Source organism: Adiantum capillus-veneris, chromosome 5, assembly GCF_014529385.1.
Source record: "Adiantum capillus-veneris isolate H3 chromosome 5, ASM1452938v2, whole genome shotgun sequence".
Taxonomy (NCBI): Eukaryota; Viridiplantae; Streptophyta; class Polypodiopsida; order Polypodiales; family Pteridaceae; genus Adiantum; species Adiantum capillus-veneris.
Window position 1 is genome coordinate 166,913,456 of NC_140935.1, and position 23,418 is coordinate 166,936,873.

Here is a 23,418-nt window from a genome sequence, read left to right on the forward strand (position 1 = left end):
AGACTTTGCTTGGCCTTTTGCATGCGGGTTTGCCATTGTTGCAGAAATTCTTCACATTCCAGATCCTGGGCATGCACTTCGCCGGTTGCCAGTGCCACGGGTGTGATTACTTCTTTACCTGTGGAGAGCTCGAAGGGGGTGTAGCCCGTGCTGCTGTGGATGGAGTTGTTGTAGTGGAATTCCAGGACGTCCATGTATTCGGACCAGTCTTTCTGATCTGCTTTGACATAGCTGCGGATGTAGTCTTCAATGCCTTGGTTGACTCGTTCTGTTTGGCCATCGGTTTCTGGGTGGTAGGCGGAGGAGAAGCGGAGCTGGGTTCCTAGCAGCTTGAACAGCTCGCGCCAGAGGTCGCTGAGAAAGCGGGTGTCGCGATCAGAAACTATGGCTAAGGGGAGGCCGTGGTATTTGAAGACTTTGGCGAAGAAGTGTTTGGCTACTTGGTATGCTGTGACAGGAGGCTTTGCCGGGATGAAGTGAGCCTGCTTGGTGAAGTAGTCGACGACCACCATGATGGTAGTGTGGCCGTGGGAGGGTGGGAGGTCGACGATGAAGTCCATACTTACCATGTCCCAAGGTCGGGAGGGTGTTGGCATGGGATGGAGGAGGCCAGCAGGCTTTACTCGTTGAGCTTTGACCAGTTGACAGGTTGGGCAGGTACGCACGTAGTCGATTACGTCGTCCTTCATTTTGGGCCACATGTAATGTTGGTGGAGTTTGTCATAAGATCTTTTCTGGCCCCCATGTCCAGCTAATTTGCAGTCATGAGCCTCCCACATGAGATTTTTCTTGAGCTCTGGGTCATTGGGAATGTAGATTTTCCCATGCGCATAGAATAGGTTGTCTCTGACTTCAAAGAGACCCACCGCTGCTTTACCAGAAACATGGTCGTGGAGCATGCGGAGAACAGCCGGATCAACTTTCTGAGCGTCGAGGATGCGCTGGCGTAGCGTGCTGGTTGCTGATGAGATAGCATTGAGAGTAGGCATTCTGCTGAGTGCATCGGGCATGACATTTGTGGAGCCCGGTTTATGGATGATCTCGATGTCATATTCGGCCAGTGTATCTTGCCACCTGGCTTGCTTGGGGGTGAGTTTCGGTTGGGTCTGGAAGTACTTGAGTGAGATGTTGTCTGTGTAGACCTTTGTATGCTTGTCTTGGACATAGTGTCGCCACTTTCGGAGGCAGTGGACGACAGCGAGCATTTCCTTCTCATGTGTAGTCCATCTTGTCTCTACATCGGTGAACTTGTGAGATTCATAGGCGATGGGTTGCTGTTCCTGCATGAGGACGCCGCCAATGGCACCATCTGATGCATCTGTGTGGACTTCAAAGGGTTTTGTGAAGTCGGGCAGTCGGAGGACAGGTGTACTGCACATGGCAATCTTCAGGTTCTCAAAAGCTTCTTCTTCTCTGGTTGTCCATTGGAAAGGTTTGTGGCCTTTTGTGATTTCTGTAAGTGGGGCCGCAATCTTGCTGAAGTCGCGGATGAATCGGCGGGTGTACTGGCAGAAACCCACAAATTCTCGGACTTCTTTGATGGATGTTGGTGGGGCCCACTTGATGACAGCGTCAACTTTCTTAGGGTCCACCATAATGCCTTCGGATGTGACGATGAAGCCCAAGAACTCGATTTGCTGCACAGCAAACTCACACTTCTCCAGCTTGGCATATAGTTGGTGTTCGCGGAGACGTTGGAGTACTGCGGCCACATGCTTCTGGTGCTCTTCCAGTGTCTTGCTGTAAATCAGAAGGTCATCAATGTATGTGATGAGGAAATCATCTATCATGTCCCTGAAACTGTCATGTATGATTCTGCAGAATGTGCCAGGGCCGCCAGTGAGACCAAAACCCAGGACAAGCCATTCCCACGAGCCGTAGCGTGTGCGGAAGGCGGTCTTCGCAATGTCTTTGAGTGCGATGCGGACTTGGTGATACCCTGAACGTAGATCGATGCGCGTGAAGTACTTGGCGCCCTGTAATCTGTCTAGGAGGTCTTCCATCAGCGGGACTGGGTACTTGTTTTTGATGGTTATTTTGTTCAAGGCCCGATAATCCACACATAGCCGCATCGAGCCATCTTTCTTTTTGACGAACAACACTGGGGCCCCAAAGGGAGAGCTGCTGGGCCGGATGAAACCTTGATCCTCCAATTCCTGTAGTTGCTTCTTGAGCTCTTTGAGCTCGGTGTCGTTCATGCGGTAGGGGGCCTTTGCCGGGGGGGTGCTACCTGGGATGAGGTCAATTTCGTGTTGAATTTGACGGGGAGGGGGTAAGCCGGGGGGGAGTTCTGGAGGCATGACATCCTTGTACTTTTGAAGGATGGGGGTCAGAGAGGGGTCACCCACTTTGACCTGCTCAATGCTGATGGTGTTGAGCCTAGCTGTGGGCTGTTCCTTTGCCTGCACGATGCAGAGGTGAACTTGAGCTCCTTTCTTGAGGGCCCGCTCTGCTTGCTTTGCACTCATGAGATTGAGTCTTGGTGAGGAGTGTTCCGGGACTTTTTGTTTGCCTTTCATTGCTGCTAACTGTGCCGGGTCCTGTCGGTTGATGGGAGCCGAGTTGGTTTGCATATGCGCCTGGCGGGTGAAAGCTTGACTTGTTGTGAGTCTGGCGCCTTGTACTGTCACTGCTTTGCCTTGATTATTTAGCAGTAATTGGTCCACCTTCATGCCTAGTAGAGCAATGAGGTACTTGTCGTTGAAGGAGAGACCAATGATTGCCTCAAAATCGTCCATTGGAACCACTATGAAATCCAGCCGACATGTGAATTCACCCAACTCGATCCTGACCTGATGAGCTGCCTTGACATTGTTATCTTTTCCTTGGGCAAACTTTACTGTCGTTTCGTTGACGGTGGTGAGACGTAGGCCCAGGCGCTCGGCGCATTGTGGCGACAGAAAGTTGTGTGTGGCGCCCGAGTCTACCATGATCCATTGCTTCTGGTATCCGATTGTTGCTTGAACATACAAGTTCTGAATGTCTGTTATTGCTGCTGCCATACACTGCGGGCGGAGGGACACTGCTCCGATCCGAGGTTGCTGGTTAGCCCCAGGACTAGCCAGTTCTTCGACGCTTATTCGGGGGGGAGAAGGTGGTTCTTCTATCTGGAGGGTATTGACCCTGCTAGATGAGGATGCTGCTTGGTTGCGTTGGCGTACACACGGGAAGTAGGGACCATGCTCAAGCTTGCAGTCACGGCACCAGACACGCTCGGTGCGCGGGTAGTTGTTGTTGCTTTTGTAAGTATTGGAGGAGAAGCTGCTCGATGTGGGGCTGTGAGAATTGCTTGCCAAAAAGCTCCGTGGTGGTGAGCGGGGTCCATTGTTTCTGTAACTGGGTCGAAACTCGCGGCCTCGCACGGCAGGTGGGTTAGGCCCATTATTGGGGGCAAAATTGTTGGGACGAGGGTTGTGTGAAATGATACCCTGGGTTGAATTTGTATCCCGTAGCTTCTCGGCCATGTTGGCGGCTACTTCCCAGGTGTTGGGATTCTGCTTCTCTACCTCGCGACGGGCCCAAGGCTTAAGGCCGTACAGCAATCCATGTAGCCTGTCTGCTGTGTGCATGAGTGGGAGTTGCAGCATCAGGCGGCGGTACTTGACCACGTACTCTGATATGGGGCCGTCTTGGCGCAAATCGCGCCATGAATCTCTGACTTTGTTTCCTTCATTCTCTGGCACAAAATAGTTAAGCATGTCTCTTTGTAAGTCCTCCCAGTCCTCCCAGTGCTTTGAAGGTTGTTCACTGAAGAACCACACATAGGCGTCGTCAGCCAGGAAGGTTTTGGCCACTTGCACCCATCGGCGTTTGCCTATGTTGTTCCACTGCATGTAGTCTTCGACCTCACTGAACCACTTGTTGAGTGCCAGTGAGGTGCGGTGGCCTCGGTATTTCTCTAGGGGCAGGGGTTTGAATTTTCCCAGTCTGTTTTCGTCTTCTAGATTTCTCTCGGGGCTGTAGTAGCGCCCTTCACTTCGGTCATCCAGTTCGTCTTCATCTTCGTCCACTGTTTCTAATCTCCCGGGCCGCGGTCGTCTTTGCGTGTTTCGCCGCGTGTTGACATTGCTTGGTCCCGGGCGGTCTTCCTGTCGCTGACCTAGCTGCGTTTGCAGTAGGTCACTTAGGTTGGCAGACATCATGTTTATTTGGTGTTCTACCGAGGCCATGATGCGTGCCTCTAGTCTTTCTTCCATTGACTCTTGGTGGTCTTGTCGCGACTTTTTCTCTTTATTCTTCTTCGGGGCTCTATGAAGCTCCGGTTCCGTCCTGTATCCTTCTTCATCTTCTTGATTTCCCGCCATTGGGTGTTCTTGTGGCCGAAGCCGAGGAGAAATTCAGAAAATACCGAAAAATTGGGAAACCGCGAGGAACAACTTGAAAAACTTTGAAAACTATGAAACAGTGAGGAAAACGGGTTCAAAACGACGAAACTGCGAAACAATGCTCAAAACGGTGAAAAACCGGTCCCAAACGGTGTAAGACGGGGCAAAACGAGGTAAAACGCTGAAAAACGTGGAGAAACGCGTCAAAACGGGGCAAAACGCGGGTCAAACGAGGCAAAACGGTGAAAAACTTTGAGGAACGTGGAGAAAACGCACGAAAAGGGGCAAAACGGGGCAATTACGCAAGGAACGTGGTAAAACGGGGCAAAACGGGCCGAAAACGCGGAGGAAACGTGAACAAACGAGGCAAACGGGCCGAAAACGTGGTGACAACCACGGGCCGCGGGCCGACGTCGGGTCGGCGGGGACTCGAGCCGAAGCTCTGATACCAAGTGTGACGCCCTCGTTCGGGGCGTCGCGGAAACGGGGCCGCGCCGGCTCACCTGCGATGCAAACGGGACCTGCAGGCAAGCAAACGCACGTACAAGAACTCAACTTGAAAACTGAACGCAAGAGGGACACGAGAATGAGGGACACGAACGCATGATCAATTTCATAAGAAAGTGCCGAATACAAGGGACGCAAGTAATCACTTGAAAACGGGGCTGGAAAGTTGGGGGAAGTGGCACATACTTCCCTTATAGCCATGCAAGAAGGAAGGCCCCCGGCTCCCCCCTCCCGGCCCGCGTTTGCTTTATTTAACATCAACGTTCATCGAACATAGCATACGACGTACCGTAGCATATGATCTCAAGGATCCCTTTCACCGCCACGGCACCACGCACCATGTCAACACCGCCACTGCCTCATAGTAAGTAAGTATACTGTCAACACATCAATCAATCAATGTGTCTTGTAGCACTCGTCTATTGAGGAGCTCAACTTCAGTAGGATGATGGCTTAGGATTCAGGAAAAGACGGCGACGTGGTAGGGATCAATGCCATGGACAACATCTCACAAATCTTCAAGTGAGAAACCTATTGTTGAGGAGCTCACCTGCACACAACTGCTTGCCGCCAAGCTGTGGGGAATAGGTTGTGGAGAATATCCTTGTGGTGAGCTGTACCGAATAAGCAATCTGTAATAGAGCTCCACTTCCAGATATTGCACTAGCCCCAAAGCATCATGCCCTTTTTTATATTTCTTTCTTTCCTCACAGGATGGACATGAGCTTGCCATTTTAGTATATCGAGAGATTAAGGTTTCCCCTCTTTGGCCGTGCGGTTAAGGCCACTTTTGTTATGTGCCAGAGGCCAACTTTTGGGCCTGATTTTGCTAACTTGCCTTTATGTTGGTGTTGGTGAGCCTTTGAATGGCACCTCCATTGCCATGTCAAGGCTCCCTCAGCACACTAATCATATCGTTCTGCCTCTCCCAAAAGCACTTCTTCAAAAAACACTTTCTTGAGGCCGATTCAACTTCTCGAGGCTATTTAAACGTCCCATCTTTAAAAGGCATCATAGAAAGACATGATGGGGCTTGATAGTTGACAACTAGCTTAAAAGATGAAGAGTCACCCATGCTTCACTGCTAAAACAAGCAGCTTGTATTAAGGATGGATATGACAACAAGTTATTGGCTAGATAGAATAAACAAACACTAAGGTAGACACCCAAGTGTGACATGAACCTATCGACGTAATTAATGGAAGTGTGATCAGGGATGCACTCTTCCATTTGCCTTTCTCAAGTTGACAAGAGAAAGGGATGTTCTTTGAGAGACGAAAAGGTATCATCCCAATAAAGATCTTTGAATAGATTTCTTTTGACTTTCTTTGCTAGTAATTTTGATGTTTGTTTTAGTAGCGCTTTCCTAAACATATTGCATTCACTAAGCATTATGCACTTTAATGCTTGTGATTGTGGGATATTCCCAAACACCAATAGAGGAATTATTTAGCATATGGAGACTTCTCCTTCAAATTACTAAATAGAGTGGACTATATTTTGTAGAACTCAGGGATCTTCCTACGATGGAAATTTCTTTGGTTAGATCAAGCATCAAAAATTCTAATACAGGAAACAAGGCTATATAAGCTTTTTCCTTTGATTGGATTAGTTTGCTCGATTTTTGGTTTGATAGAAAAAATTTGTCACTATTAATTGCTTCTCTCTCTCTCTCTCTCTCTCTCTCTCTCTCTCTCTCTCTCTCACACACACACACACACACACACACGTTCATCTGCACGTCAGCAGGGTTCATTTTAATAATTATCATCTGGTTGCTACCATGCCAAATTCAAAGACCTTGTAAATTCTTACATGGAGCATTAGGTACAATCTTAGGGATACCTTAGAGTAGAGTTGGATATTCCAATTTTGAAATAAATTGTGGGCTGAGCGAAGAGAGAAGGAGAGGAGATAGCTAAACTATTGTATGATTTTTGCCATGCAAATTCCTATTAGGACGCTTTTATATCAATCATGTTTGGCTTTGCTCAATTTTATGATTGCTCAAAAAGTTTTGCTCGGAGTTTGAAATTCCCCCTTATGATGAAGATCATATGATTGACGAATATTTGGTTTATCTTGATGATGAGGAGTGGATTTACCCAAGGGGAGTACCCCTGATTTTGAAAAGGGACTAGAAGTGGTTATGAGCCAACACAGCCACCAAAATCTCATAAAAATCCTAAACCATTGAGTGGAATCTCCAGTAGAATGAAGTTGAAATCGTAAATTTTGAAGTTGGTTTCTATAAAGTGGAAAGTCGGTCTTGTTTGCCTAAATGTTTAATAGAGCAACTTGAAGTTTTTAAAGATAATTTAGAAAATTTTGAGCCTTTCATGGTGTTCGATACGGTTAAGTTTATGATGCAAGAAGTACTCAATGTGATGCAAACTTTACTGATTTGATGTTTTTCCACAATCAAATGTGGATAATGTTGTAATTGAGTATTTTTTGGTTTTTCTTAATGAGAAGAACTTTTGGATCCCCATTCCACACTGGTCCAGTCCGAGCCCCTAGCCCAAGTCCCTCGCCCCTAGGTCGATCCTTGCTCCTTAGGATCCTTGTCCTGACATTACTCCCCCCCCTAGAGAAGCATTTTCGTCCTCGAAAACAAGAGTGGTGATACACTAATGTGCTCCACAATTGCATCCATATACAACATAGCGTGTAGAATCCATTTAGAACTCACTTGAGTATGTTAAAAGAGTTATCACCACGAAGATGTACTGAAAAGAGTACCTCTTGTCACTTTCCATGAAAAGAACATGCTGACGTAACTCATTAGCAAGTTTAAGTCCTTGACTTGTTATCTTCTCCTATCAGTAAACAACCCCACCATAACTAGTGTTCAAAGTTGAGAACCTAAATTATACATGAAGAGACTAAAACTAATCGCAAACATGCTTCAAATTATGGTAAGCAAACTCCAACTAGAGAAATACATGCTTTCTAATTGAATTGTTTGGTGCTAACGTATGCACTTCGCATATCCTTTAGCAAAAGATTACACTTTGTAATCTGGCTATCCCAAGCACATCATTATGCTCCTAAACACAGGGATTGGAATGGAGAGAGCTTTGGAGCGATCTCTTTTTCCTTAGATTTCATATTTAACAAAAAAATCTCACTCTAAGAGCTTTTGGAGCTATCTTTTTTTAACTTTTTCTCCCTTTCCTCCCCCCCCTCTCTCTCTCTCTCTCTCTCTCTCTCTCTCTCTCTCTCTCTCTCTCTCTCTCTCTCTCTCGCTCTCGTGTGCGCCCACTTGCGCGCACACACACACACACACACACACACACACACACACACACACACACAGAGGTCTCTCTCTCGCGCGCGTGCGCCTACTTGCTCTCGTGCGTGCCCACTTGCACACATAGAGAGTCTCTCTCTCTCTCTCTCTCTCTCTCTCTCTCTCTCTCTCTCTCTCTCTCGTGCGTGCCCACTTGCACGCGCGCGCGTGCAAGTACACACACACACACAAGCCTCTCTCTCAATCGCGTGCACACACACACACACACACACACACACACACACACACACACACACACACACAAGCCTCTCTCTCAATCGCCACTTTTCAATCGGACGAGATGCAAGAGGAGGACGAGGAGTGAGGAATTATGGGCACCAAGAACAACAACAACAACAACTATCTTGAGCAAGTCACCGCCCGATCTCCTTAGAGGCCAAGACAAGTCTCCTTTAGCCAACAGTTCTTCCTCCTCCTCCAATACCAAGGCCGTATTTCAAATTGAGCATTCTTTTAAAGACTCTGCAGACTTTGGTCCAGCAAGAACCTTCACAATGTAGCTACACAATTTGCATCATGGTGGTCAGACTCTCATAAAGCTTTGATTGACAAGGAATGCCTTCACAACCAAGAAGTAAGAATCGTTTCAAAAATTAGTGTAGGAGGATGGATTTGATAGAGTATGCATGCTTGCAAATGTGCGGAGTCCATGTCCGGATACAATTCTCTCATTGATCAAAGCGAGATGCTTAGTTGTAGTGAACCTTCAAGAGTGTTTTACATTTTACATGGATAGAGGAAATATTATTGTGGTTACGAATGGAGCGGGTGATTGTGCATACCTCATAGACGAACAAGCTTCAAGACCTCTTGTGGTTAATAACAAAGTGTGAGATTTGCTTGCTAAAAATGGTAATTCTAGCAAGAACCAAAAAAGCTTTGTCCAAAGCCCTTCTCCCACTTGTCGAACCAATGGAGACCCAAAAAGACCAAGGGGCTCCCTAAAAATAACAAAGAATGATTTTAGGCCCTATAAGGGTTGTCATGTTATAAGATTTGTCTTTTAAATGTGGAAGCTAGATTGTCATTGGAGGCACCAAAAAATGTGTCTATATCAAATGTATATAAATGATGACATCTAATATTTAATATTGAATAAAAAATGTGCTTAAAGGAATTTACAACAAGAGTTATCAAAATGCACAAATGAAAGTAGGCTACTAACCTATTAAGCAAGAAGTTGTCTTGTATGAATGTGTGTGCCTGAATACTATGTTTTCACAAGCTACAAAAAAAAAAACCATGAGACTAGTTAAACTTTCCATCATGACATGAGGAAATGAGACCACATAGTGCAAGACATACAAAGTACTAACTAACATAGGTATGGTGGAGAGTTGGAATTTTGCTATAAAGAATGGAAGCCATGCCCCTACTTTGTAGTCTAGTGTGCAGTTGAAGCAAATGCACACACATGGAAATTTGGATGCTAATAACGGACCTTTGTGACTTGTCACTATAAATATTTGTTGGTTGCTTTAGAGAGGTTGTCACTATCCAATTTGCAAAGAATGTGGTAAATTTAGTGAGTGTTTTCTTTGGAACATAGGGCATGAGGTCAAGATGAGAAACAAACACAAAGGAGTAACATAAACTTTAAATAAAATCATTAACATACATAGTGTCTATTACTTAGTCACCACAATTGTCATTATATAAGGTGCAATGTATGTTGTGTTAGAATGCCATAGGTAAGTGTGAGACCTAGTCTTAGACCTTGCCTATTGTCGTAGTTCCAAAAGCATGGAGACCGCTAAATTGTTTAGCTATTCTAACTTAGAGATTGGCATGATGGTAGCACTTAAAACGCCCATACAATGTGATAATGATAAAAAACAAGAGATATGCAAAGCATGGTGTTGTTTCCACAAAGATTACAAGCTTTACATGTCGTGTTAGCAGCTACAAGGGTCAAATGGTCCCCCTCTGGCTAGAAAAACATTACTCTTTATTGTCATTCTATGCCTATTTTTCATGAGGCCTTTAAAAAATTTTAGTATAGATAACGGCAATAAAAATATCATCATTTCAACCAAGATTTAGGTTGGTGAGTATCAGTTTTTATGAAGGAGATGTTCCAAAGAAAATTCAATCATCTTCATTCCTAACTTTGCCGAAAGTCCTTTTCATCCATGACTCCTAAGCTATGGAGCTAGTATGTGGCTGATATTAGAGTCTGTGGAGGTGTTGGCTCCATAAAATCAAAGGACAATAAATCATTAATGCCCATAGCCTTGAGCTACAAAGCTGCATTGCCTAGATTTTCCTCAAAATTTCAGACACAGTTGTTGGCAACATTTTATATATTCATTCATATAGTAGCTTCCCGGCCCCATTCTGCCTGCTTGCCATGATCTTTGCTTTGCAAAAACTTGAGTAATGGGCATGATGAAAAGTGAATCTAAACAAATCTTGGACATTGGGACCCAACCCCTTCATTCTCTCATATAAGATCTGGCATGTTGTATTAATTTCTTCCATGTCCCATTAAAATGAAGGATATCACCTTCTAGCTACGTTGAATGTAGATGCATAATAGTAATAAGTGGAAAACCAAGATTGTCACTCTCTAGCTACTTTGCATACAAAATTTCACAAAGAGTGTTCTTTGAATATGAAAATGAGATGATGCTGCTCAAGTCTGTTATATATGGCTCTATATTGTGCTAGCTATATATGTTGAGAATTGGGTTAGAGGTGTGCTAGGAGTTTCAGAAGCTACTAATGCTTAATAGTGGCCCCTATGAGTTGCCTCTCCCATCCAATTAAGGTAGATTGTTCTTTCTTCCAAGGCTTTCCATAAGGCTTCTAGGCGATTCAATATTGAGTGCACTATTTTTTAATGGCAAGTAGGTAATGGCTCAGGAAGAGCTGCTCCAATAAACAAACCATTTTGCAATGTGCTCTTCCACAAAGAGGTCATTTGGCTCAAATGCATGTCTCATGCACTTAATTTGTCCGTCATTGGGTGCATCAGTGTGAGTTCTCACAATCTCATCATGTCATGGGATGTTTCTAAAAAACCCTCCTCCATCAACATTTTGCTAACAGTGGCGATGAAGGAAAAGTCATAAAAACTAATATCTAATTCTCCCAAATGATTTTATCATGTTAAATTGATCATTTAATATGGGGAAGTACCAAGGGAGTAAAAGCTAGAATATTGGTAAGGTTGCTAGACCGGTCTCTACAAGGATCCAACGTAGGGAAAATAGGGATCCAAAGGGGGACAGACTGCAAAAGAGTAATGTGCTTCAATGGGGCTTAAAAGACCTAAGTTTCAACTCCATTAAGACTTCCATAGGCTAAAGTTCCTAAATTTAATTCAATTTTCCAATGGCTAAAGTAGGGGAAATGAGAGAGAGAAACACACACACACACACACACACACACACACACACACACACACACACACACACACACAGTCCCAAGCTCTCCCTTAAGGGAATAATGGACACATGGCAGGCTCCTAGGCCAATTGCCCCCAATTTTCCCTCAAATCCTATTGGATGGCCATAGAGGTGGACCCATGAGAATTAGGCTAGAGTAAAATTAGTCTAACCAATTTTTAAAATCTTGATAAAAGAACCAATGGAAATTAAGCTCCCAGAAGACTATTGGACAGTCTACCAAGGGGTCCAATGAGCATCAACCAACCCAATGGCTTGCCTAATTCCTAAGACTAATAGGTACAATGAGAGTTTAATAAATTATTTTAATTACCTAAAGCTCTCACAAAAGGGGAAAGGGGGACACATGTCACAAGGCTATCAATTATGCTTCTAATTTGTGATTGGCTAAGCTTTACAGGAGCCAATGGGAGGCCATCACGAGTAATTATCAAGAGGGTCGACCAAGTAGAGAGAGAGGGCTGCATTTTTGTCCAACACAATGCTACACACACACACACACACACACACACACACACACAACTCATGGGAGGCCATCACGAGTAATTAGCAAGAGGGTCGACCAAGTAGAGAGAGAGAGCTGCATTTTTGTCCAACACAATGCTACACACACACACACACACACACACACACACACACAACTCATGTGTGCAAGAAGAACTCCATCTCCTTCTCCAAGCATTGAAAAGTAGAGGCCTACACCAACAACTCTTGGCTATGAAATGAAAATCCAACCAAGAGCCAAGCTTCAATGGCATGCTCATCTCCTCTACCTTGCTAATTACTAAGCTAAGCTATGCTATAACAGTGATTATGTGAGAAGAATACTTCTTTCTTGTAGGATACATCTTCTTCCTCTCAATCATCCTCATTCCCTGCTAGCTCTCACCATTTTTGAAGGTGTGTGAGGTCTTGGCATTGAGGCTAGGGACACTAGGTGTGTTTTTCAAGCATAATTTGGTGCATGAAGCTTCCATCTTCATTGCACCAACGAGTTTTGTCAAGGAACACAAGAATTGTATTTTACAAAAGTCTCCTTTGATGGGAGAAGCTATAATACAAAGCCTTTATGGAGGGGGGACCGGCTCCATGTAAATCCGGTCCTCAACAATTGTTCTATTTCTCCCTCTTTTCAAGTATTGTCAATGCCAAATTAGCTAGGTGTAAATTGCTATGTTGCTTTCTCAAATTAAGTACTCTCTCTATGCTCATTAGGAGCTTGTTCTTAATGAAATGCTCACTATGTTATCAATTTTTGTTACACACAAGTTACTAGTGCATTAATTGGCAAGAAAGAGGTCACCCTCTTCTCCATCCTCTGCATACTCTTCCTCTTCTGAAGAAAGTGATGGTGCAGCTCTTGAACCACCCAAAAGAAGAGGCCATAGGAAATCCTATGCCACCTGGAAAAGGTCGTCCAAGCTAAAAAAAGTTCAAAGATGGAGGAAAGAATATCTCTTTTTCTACCTACGATGCCACCTTTGGTGCTACGAACAAAGTCTTAGCCTTTATCCAACAATTTGATGCGGCGTTTGGAGATGAGGGCTTCACGGAGTCCTCTAAGCTACGTCATGTAGCCATGCATTTTCAAAAGTCCACCAGGCAACGGTGGTCTAGCCTACGAGCAAACAGTGTAGCTCCACAAACATGGAAAGCTTTAAGAGCTTCCATCATGAAGCAGTTTTTGGCTACCGATTCCAAAAACAAAGTACTCACCAAATAATGAAGCTTGAAGCTCTCTCCCTACGAATCTATTCTCAAATATGTAGACAAGTTTTGGGATTTACACCTCAAAGCCACTGTCTTCAAAAAGATGGATTTTGGAGAGAAAAAATAACAATTTTGTGCGGTTTAACTAAGGATATGGCAGAGTATGTTAACTCCCAAAGGCCACGCACCATATCTGCGGTCATACACCATACCATGGTGGCTTCAAGAATCAACTTCCAACAAGGGGCTAAGAGAAATCTTAAGCCCATGGAAAACAAGGACCATAACAAGCCTAAGGGAAAGGACAACATCCAAAAGTCTTCCAAAGGCAACGCCAACAACAACAAAGCTAAGAAGAAGGGAGTTTATAAAGGCAAAAATAAACTCTCTCCTGAAGAGCTAGAGTGTTATCAAAAAGATAACCGTTGTTTCAAGTGCGGGGAGCAAGGGCATGCCTATCGTGCTTGTCCCCACAAGAATACACATAATGAGCCTCCTAGAGCTACCTTGGTCAAAATTCAAGAAGAGGATGCTCATCACAAAGGATCTACTCTATGCCATGCTCGGGGAAAGGTAAGATAACATGATGCTTTCATTCTCTTTGACCCCGGTTCTACTCACAATTTCATATCCACAGAGTTGGCCACCAAGCTAGGCATCCAAGCCTATGACATGGGAGATGTCCTACCTGCCGATGGTGCTTTCAAGGGGCAAGAAGCCTCAGTCACACCCTTAATTAGGAAATTGAGGCTCCATGTCCAAAGGTATGTGGACAAGGAGGATTTCCTCATCTCTCCTCTCAAGCATGAGGATCTAATCCTAGGGGCACCATGGTTTGAACCACCCAAAAGAAGAGGCCATAGGAAATCCTATGCACCTGTTAAATTCCCTGAAAGGAAAATCTACTTTAGGTTTAGTGAAAAAGATATGTACATAGATGCTAAGGAGTTGGGTAGTACCATACCCTTTGTACATAAGCAAGCTTTCAATAAGTCAATAAAGAGCTCTATTTTTGTGTACATGATTTTTGTTAAAGATTCTCAAAATGAATCTAATGTGTACGTTACAATAGGAATGACAGCAAAAAAGCATGTCTTTGGGAAATCTTTTCCCATTCTATCACAGGAGTGTTAGCAAAAGAAGATATAACCAATCAAAAGGAATTAGAGTTATCCAAGTTCCTCAAGGGATTCCAAGATGTTTTTATTGACGACATCCCCTTTGAGCTACCTCCCAAACAAGGGGATGACGACCATGTAATCGAACTTCTTCCAGGAAGCTCACCGCCTAATAAACCTCCTTATTGAGTTTCTCAAGCTCAACAAGAGGAGATTATGCAGCAAACGCATGAGTTGGTTGAGAAAGGCATGGTTAGGCCTAGCTCATCTCCATTTTGTTCACCAGTGTTATTAGTGCAAAATATCGTATGTGTGTCGACTATAGAGCACTAAATAGGATCACTATCAAGAATAGGTTTCCCGTTCCACGGGTAGAAGACCTATTTGATAAGCTACAGGGATTGACCTACTTCAGTAGGATTGACCTAAAAAGTGGCTATCATCAAAAAAAAAAAGTTGATCAAGACATTGTAAAGACTTCATTTTGCACTACGTTTGGCCTTTACGAGTACATTGTCATGCCTTTTGGCTTGACCAATGCACCAGCCACATTTAATCATCTGATGGAGAAGCTATTCAAGCCTCACCAAACCTTTACGGGAGTGTTCTTTGATGATATAATCATCTACTCTAATTCATTAGACAAACACAAGCAACACCTCCAGGTAATATTTCAAGTTTTACAAGAGAATAAACTTTATATTAATCAAAAGAAAAGTGAATTTTTCTTACAAGAGATTCAATATTTAGGTCACATTATCTCTCAAGATGGCATCCAAATGGATCCATCAAAGTTAGAGGTAATAAAGGATGGCCTAATCCAAGAAATCTACATGAACTAAGAAGCTTTATAGGTATGTGTGCATACTATAGACGCTTCATAGAAAAGCTCTCACAAATCGAGGGACCATTACATGACCTAACAAAGAAAAACGTTAGGTATACATGGTCCACCAAGGAGAACAATGCTTTCAAAAATCTTAAAGAGAAGCCTATCTCTCAACATGTGCTTACAGTGCCGGATCTCTCATGCCATTTGAGGTCCAATGTGATGCCTGTGGTGATTGCCTTGGAGTTGTTTTGATTCAAGAAGGGCATGCCATAGCCTACAAAAGTCAAAGGCTCAACCCTGTTGAGCAAGATCTAGGGATTTATGAGAAGGAACTCTTAACAGTTCTACATGCTCTAGACTCATGGAAGCACTACTTGTAGGGGACTCCTTTCATTCTGCGAGCGGATCACCAAAGTCTTAAGTACTTCATGACGAAGACCAAGCTCTCAGACAAACAAATGAGGCGGGAAAATTTCCTTTTGCAATTTCATTTTCATATTGTTCACATTGTTGGCAAGCATAATCAAGTGGTCGATACACTCCCAAGACGATCGAGAGTGAATGCGATATCCATAGCAACTCACAATGATCTATCTTCTATGATAGATGATACGCTATCGATCCTGATTTTAGAGATGTGATTTCAGACCGATGGTATGTCAATTGCCTCTAAAGTCCAGGTGTGCTCTTTTCTCATTGCACAGACAGCAATAATGTGCACACAATCGTATTAGCTTTCTTGCATATCAGTGTCTTGCAGACAACCACATTTATGTGGTCTTCACGCCATCTAGCTATAGCGACAATATCATGCACCATTCCATAACTATCTAATGATAGGCAAACAACTACGAACACACCTTTGTCAACTTTTGTAGTTCCATTTAGGCACTTTAAAATTTGACATCCCATACATAAATGTATTGCAAGGTAAAAAAACAATGGAAGCGTTCACTACAAAATCCACGGCTAATCCATCTTGCAACGGACAAAGGGATTTTCCCACAATGTGTGGCCTCATAGAGCTTAGCAAGGCCATCTTCAATTCATCCTCTATCTTGTCCAAGCCAAATGAACAATCTCAATATGGTCGCCATCGCTTCTTGTAGATACCTCAAACAGCAATAGATAGTAGATCTCAAAACACATTGCAACTCTCAATCAAGATTTCCACTTACCAGTCTCGACGGGTATCTAACCATTGGCAGGGCAGAGACATGCAATATCTCTGTTTCTAAACTTGTTGCAAAGCCCACCACCTCCTCCTTTGTTGACATTCTCTTGTTGATCACCAAGAAAATCACAATTTTCAAAGCTTATGAAAATATGTCCACCATTTAGATGTTAGTAAGCATACTCACATTTCTCTCTTGCATGAGCTGCCCCCTGTGAACCCAAAGCCACCTCGGATTGCTCCATCTGCAAAGAATTATTGAATATGTAATTCAAAACTAACTCTAACAATGTGGACATGTACTATACAATTATGAACGCATCAACTTTAATACCTATGATGTTGTATCATACCCCTCCATTTGAGGTCTTTGGACACTTGACTTTACTGTCGCAGATATTTGTGTGCCTCCACATTCTCTTTCCTAACTATCTTTCACAGCATCATTGTGTGCCTTCTCCTTGTTTGGAGGGAAGTATCCCTCACCATACTCCAAGAACCAGGGAAAATTTTGGAAGACTATGCTCCTAAAGTTGCGTTCTATCTGCATTGGGTTAAAATATGCTCCAATTTTTCAATTTTGAGCATTGCTTGCAAACTTCTGACCCCTTTCATGTTAAACTTGCAAACCCACAACCACCTAATATGAACGAGAACACTATTAGCATCATATTATAGTTCACGACATGTAAGGTAATTGTCTACTGTGCATACCTGCAAAGACATCTTTTTCTTGCATCCGCCAATGCCTTGCTCACCTCAAACTATGTTCCCTTTTTCATCACACCCAGCTCATAAGCGAAGGTCTTTCTCTTATGTATCAACTTAGCATCTTCAATGAATGACTCCAGGTCCAAACCACGTAGCATCGATTACAAATGTATACTGCAGGTATAATTGTATACATTCTCTACCTCTCTAACAATGGAAGACCAAAATACTTTGATCCTCAACCACTCTCAAAAAACAGCACACTCTCATGTGACAATGAAAAAAATTAATATGTCAAAATGATTAAATTGATCTACATGACTCAGCAATCCAACAATAAGGCAATCAAATGTGCTCACCAGTTTGAGGAATTTCTAAACTCTTCATATTTCCCGGATCACCGGATGCCATTGCACGCAAGATGAAGGTTTTTTTGTCTGATGGAAGATCTGCACACGCCAACCCATATACTCTTTCCTCTATTATCCACTTCGGCCGACTACTCCACTCGATTACGTGCAATATCCTACACAAAAGTTCAAAGGATTCAATGGTAAGGTGCAATAGGAGTTTTATTTGTTTTGCCTCAGAAAGATAACTATTCATCTCCTAAGGAAGGGTCAACTATTGCCAATGCATATCTTGTCACTTTTTTAAACTGCACGTATGCTTCAAAGAATGCTTTTTTGTATTGGGCTTGAAACTTGGTCAGCAACATGTTATTTTTCTCCGGCACATTTTCTTTCAAGGCAAGCGTATATTTTTCCTACAGACATGAAGACAATGATCTAATAAATGTATGGATCTAAAACTTTTTGACACTCAATAATCGAACAATCTCACAACAAGTATTAGATGTAGAAGGTGCTTTATCTATGTCTGCCTGCATCCAGATGTATACAACACATGACAGTTTCTCCATGATTGCTTCCTTGGAAGCAAGACCAATTGCATGCACCATTCATAGCATGACTTTGTATGATGTGGACATGTATCCTGTCTCATTCAATCTACAAGAAATTGATGCAATGTTAAATATCAGTCAATCTTACACTATTTCAAGTCAACTACACACTCCAATACACCATAGAGATATTACTTGTTTATACGCATCACTATGCTCAACATGTCGGCCTCATTTGAGGAGTATTATTTGACTAATTCCACTCGAACTCGAGGGTGGAGATTTGCATCTTTCTCATAAGCAACACCTAACATCATAAAGATGGATTATTCAATGTATTTTTTAACATACCCGCAAATTGATAGCATTAGCAATGCAGCTAGCTTACTCTCTTTCAGTACTCCAATCCAAGCGGCAAGCCTATGGTTGCCATCCTAGGTATACAACATTTTACCGCATAGATCGCTCCAGCAAGTGTTCTAGATTTCAGTCTTGAACTCATCGTTTATTTCATGCTACAAGGGATCCCATGTCTTCTTGGTGTTATCATCCACATCAATGATTGGATATCCTGGTGAGAGCATATGAAGCTTCCCTTGGGTTTGTAATACCCCTCCAGCAAGAATGTATCTACAAGAGGGTGCAGGCACTTGGTATTCGAGCTAACTTGTCTTGCTTTTTCTAGCTTCACCAAACATCACAGTGGAACCCAAGGGAGCGGAGATTTATGCTCTACCTACAAACAACAATATATGTCAAAGACCAATCCAAAGGACATTTATAGTAAGTTTAAACCAAAAAGTTCTAATTTACCTTCAAATTTTCTAGATGCTTTGATAACATATCTTGCCAAACTATAACAACTTTGTTGATGGGAAATTCTCCCCCAGCATTTGCCCCTGCAGTCATATAAGCCTCCATTTCTCTATCATCAATCTCCTCATTGGAGTTGTATTTTTCCTCCACAAACCCAGATGATGCTCCTTGTTGCACTTTAGCTTTTCCTTTTGCAGATTTTTTAGATTCTGGATTGTCGGGTGGAGATGGCACCGTACTGGCTGCTACGCTCTTCAAAATAGTCATAACAGCAAATGTGGATAGTTCTTCTTGTTCTTTCCTTGCAGTCTTGGTGACTTGCTATCATATAAATAACACATTGATAATTAATAAACATACAAACTTCTAGCAACTATTTGATAGATAATACTCAAATACAATAAATGCAAACTTCTAGGCAAATGAACAAAGAAATTACTAGATTGATTTTTGGCCATGCGACAAGGCTTTTTTGTGCCTTCTTCAAAGTATTCATCTCTTTGTTTGTTAAGGTACTTGAGGCAAAGGAGCATCATTGCCATCATACACTTCTAACATGGCAAGAGAAAAGAATTTTGAAGGCAATCTTCTTCCATGTAACTTTGCCAAGTTCAAAGTCTTCTCTATTTGCCCTATACCAATCTCTTCCCCGTTATAAATGAACTCAACGCTGGTGCCAATATTAGATTTCTTGGCCATTGAAAGAGAGAACTAAAAACCAAGCATAAAATACTGATCTGTCAAAAAGAAACGCAGGTTATATTAGTATTACTATTTCTTTTCTCCTTTGCTCTTGAATTTCTCTTTACCTCAAAACATCCAACTCTCTCTCGCTCCCTCTCTCTCTCAACCATCTTTCTCTCTTCTATATTTGAATGATAAATTCAAACCTCTCTCTCTCTCTCTCTCTCAGCCTACAACCATCTCTATCAACCTCTTTCTCTCTCTCTCTCTCTCTCTCTCTCTCTCTCTCTCAGCCTACAACCATCTCTATCAACCTCTTTCTCTCTCCTCTCTCTTGACCTACAACCCTCTATCGCTTTCTCTCTTCTCTCCCGTCCTACAATCCTCTCTCACTCTTTGTCTCTCTCTCCCTCCATTATCTTACTTGTTTACTTATCTCTATCAACCTCTTTCTCTCGGATTCGCTCCCGCCCTACAAACCTCTCTCGCTCTCACTGCTCTTCCCGTCCTACAACTCTCTCTCTCTCTCTCTCTCTCTCTCTCTCTCTCTCTCTCTCTCTCTCTCTCTCTCTCTCTCTCTCTCTCATCCTACAACCCTCCCTCGCCATCTCACATGCTCATAAAGACAACCAAGAGGTAGTGCTCAATCACCTACATGCGCAAGAGAGAAGGCAAAAGAGGGAGAAAGACAAAGGGAGAGATAAGTAGTTGATATAGAGAAACCAATCCAGAGGAGGACCAAAATACTTGACAGTGTTAGACCCCGTAACCACACAAAAGGAACGGTTTTTTAAAAATTATCGCATACATCTATTTATATAGACTTCAGAGCACACCTACTTATACAATGTAGTGAAGCTTCTTGTCTCTCTATCTTTCTCCTTATCTGTCAGAGATGAGCGCTAGTTCTCCTTTAATTACCTCTCTCTCTTCATCTTTCACACGCTCTAATTTTAATCACCTCTCTCTCTCTCTCTCTCTCTCTCTCTCTCTCTCTCTCTCTCTCTCTCTCTCTCTCTCTCATACTTGCAATCTATCATAAAAAAGAGCATGAGCGAGCGCTAGCGCTCAGACGGGTTGTTGTGCAAGGGAGAGAGCAAGTGGGGGAGAGAGAGAGAGAGAGAGACAGAGAGAGAGAGAGAGAGAGAGAGAGAGGAAAGAAGTTATGAGTACCTTGAGTATCTTGCCTTCCGCATGTTATTAAGTTATTCAATTAAAAATTAGTCACCCAAAACCTCTATATATAGGCTCCCTTAACAGCTGATTTCCTTTCAAATTTGAAAAGCATCCATGTTAGCAGCAAGCTAACAAGGATACCATTTTTCGGAGTTCTCATTGTAAAACACTTATTGTTTTGATAAAGCGATAATATTGTAACTCCTATTTTCTCGGATAAACTCTGTAATTAATGAGCCGAGGCTACAAGCTTCCAGCCTATCATTACCTATCTTTGGTAGAACTCCCAGATTATTAGTTTTGACCACCAAAAACCTTGGCTAAGGTATAAAAGCCAATTTTTGTAAGTTATTTTCAAGTTTTGGATAATAAAATACACAGCGTGAGCTAACAGTGCTCGCTCCTCTCCTTCTCACGCTTCCTACTCCCTCCCCAGTTGTCACATTGCAGTCACGTTTGTTGCATTGCAATCGCAGGTAAGAGCTCTACGCATTGACGCAAGCAGTTCACAGTAATTTGTAGCTTTTGGCATTGCCGACCCGTGGCATAATTTCATCATAACTAAGAATTTACACTTCCAAATAAAAAACTAAGCATAGGTGGGGTATTGGGGCATCATTTCTAAGCATTTAGATGCATCTTGGGTCGAAAACGACTAGCTCAAAAATCCACAGTTATTAATAATTACGATTTTGGAACTTGACCTAAAGTGGGGTTTGAGACCATAAGCATGTGTGCTTAGGTCTTATAAACATGTCCTAGAAATTTTGTTACATTTGGATGTCATTTGATACTGTAATAGATGTGATTTGTTTGCCGATGAGCGATTGGCTTTTAGTGATTCCAGTCACTTGAGTGTAGCTTGAGTTAGATGCGAGTTGTTAGTTGTTTTCCAAGAGATTGACAACCTCTTGTAGCCTCTATGCACTAGTCGAGTCAATTTTGTCCCATGGATTGACAATTAAATCGTGGTTCTCGCTAATACTGCAATAAGATAGGATGGTGAGGTTAGACATGCGTCCCACATTTGGCACCACTGTCGGGGATCAAAGAGGCCTAAACTAGGGAAAAACACGAGCGTCTTGTGAAGTTATCCTTTAACTTCCTCTAGGATCGCCTAGAGTTCAAAACTTTCTTTTAGAAACCGCATAGCTTAAGATTGTCGTCTTTTGCTGTGTAGAGATAGCTTGGACGTAATCGTACTTGCTGAGTGCCTTTAAGATCGTAGGATTGTAGAAATAGATTAGGATTTTGAGGATGATTGATAGACGAAACAAGTCTTAAGATAAATGCTCAGAAAATCATAAAAGACAAGAAAACGAGTGTTTGTGGACACTTTCCACAACCCCATTGCATGAGAATCTAGGAGTAGGGTAAGTAGGATCCGAGCTGGATTTCATAATATTGCTCTCTTTCTGAAAAAATCAAGTGTAAGTTGTTATTGGAAGTTGCAGAATTTCAGGTCTACGGCTAGAAATAGCACGAAAAGACTCGAAACCACTCAATCTGACTGGAGAGTAAGCTTAAAAGTTGTTTGAACCAATTGGTAAGCTCAAGGACACTTTGAGGTAAAAATTTCAAGAGTTGGCCAAAACTCAAATTATTTACTTTTTCTTGACATTTTAGGCCAAATTGACTTGATTCATAGGCTTAAAATAGCTCATGTAAAGACTGTCTTTGAAAAAATTGCAAGAAAGTATTTATTTCAAGCCTGAAGTTAATAATCGTGATTATTAACTTTTAGCTCAGATTTGACCAAGGTTCATATCATTGACTCATTGCGTGTGTACAAACAACTTTTGTAAAGACCCAAAAGATTTGGATCGCCAAACTGGCCAAAAACTGGGTAAAAACTAAAGTTTGTACTAACTTTTTGAATCTTGAGTGTAAATTGGAAAAAATTTCTCCAAACTAGATGAAATTTGATTCATAGGCTTATATTGATATGATAAACATGTGTACATGCTCAGTTGACCAAAAAGATGCAAAAAGTTGCCAGTTGTAAATAATCGTGATTATTTATATTTGTCCCATTTTTCAACTTTTTGACCAAGTCAGTATACCACTAGTTTTACCATGTTGTAATAAGCCCACAAACCAAAGTTGGTAAGATTTGGATCACTGGATTGAAAATTGTGACCAAATTTGCAAAGTTGGTCTGCAGACAGAAAATTAATGACCATTTGACCAAAAATTATCCAAACTTGATGAAACTTGGCTAGTGACCTTAACTTGAGGTGCTTAACAGATCTGTGTCAAAGTTGGGACAAAACTTTGCAAAAGTTTAATCGCGATTATTTATATCTACTTCAAAACTTGAAAATTTTGCACATTTGAGTATACCACAAGGTCAAGCATATCAAGTAGACCTCACAAATCAATTTTAGTGAAATTTGGATCACAAAAGTGAGACTTAAGCCAGATTCTTGAAATCAGAGTCTGCGGACACAAAATAGTTGATAAACTTGACCAGATTTTGTTCAAACTTGTTGAAACTTTTCCAGGGACTTTAACAGGTTGTATACTTGCCAAACCAATCCAAAAAGTGTAAGAAACTAGCAATAGCAAATAATGGTGATTATTTACTACTGCTACCCAGGGACATTAGTTTTGACTTTTGAACTTGTAAAGTGTTAGACTAGCATAATACAAAGCCACCGGGCAATTTTGGGTTCAATCGGATCCAAATTAGTACATGTTCACTCAGTTTCCAGGTTGCAGATTAATCCTTTGATTTT

General features: G+C 42.3%; 1 protein-coding gene and 1 pseudogene across 1 annotated transcript; one reads left to right on the plus strand and one right to left on the minus strand.

Moving 5' to 3' along the window:
- Window positions 1-8,401: 8,401 nt before the first annotated feature.
- Window positions 8,402-8,978, plus strand: LOC147458512 (uncharacterized; annotated as a pseudogene).
- Window positions 8,979-18,701: 9,723 nt separating this feature from the next.
- LOC147458513 (uncharacterized) lies at window positions 18,702-19,316 on the minus strand. Its single transcript, XM_086513436.1, has 3 exons — window positions 19,260-19,316; window positions 18,818-19,141; window positions 18,702-18,740 (listed from the first exon to the last, which is right to left on the minus strand). The coding sequence occupies exons 1-3, from the start codon at window positions 19,314-19,316 to the stop codon at window positions 18,702-18,704; spliced, it is 420 nt and encodes a 139-aa protein (XP_086369562.1).
- Window positions 19,317-23,418: the final 4,102 nt, after the last annotated feature.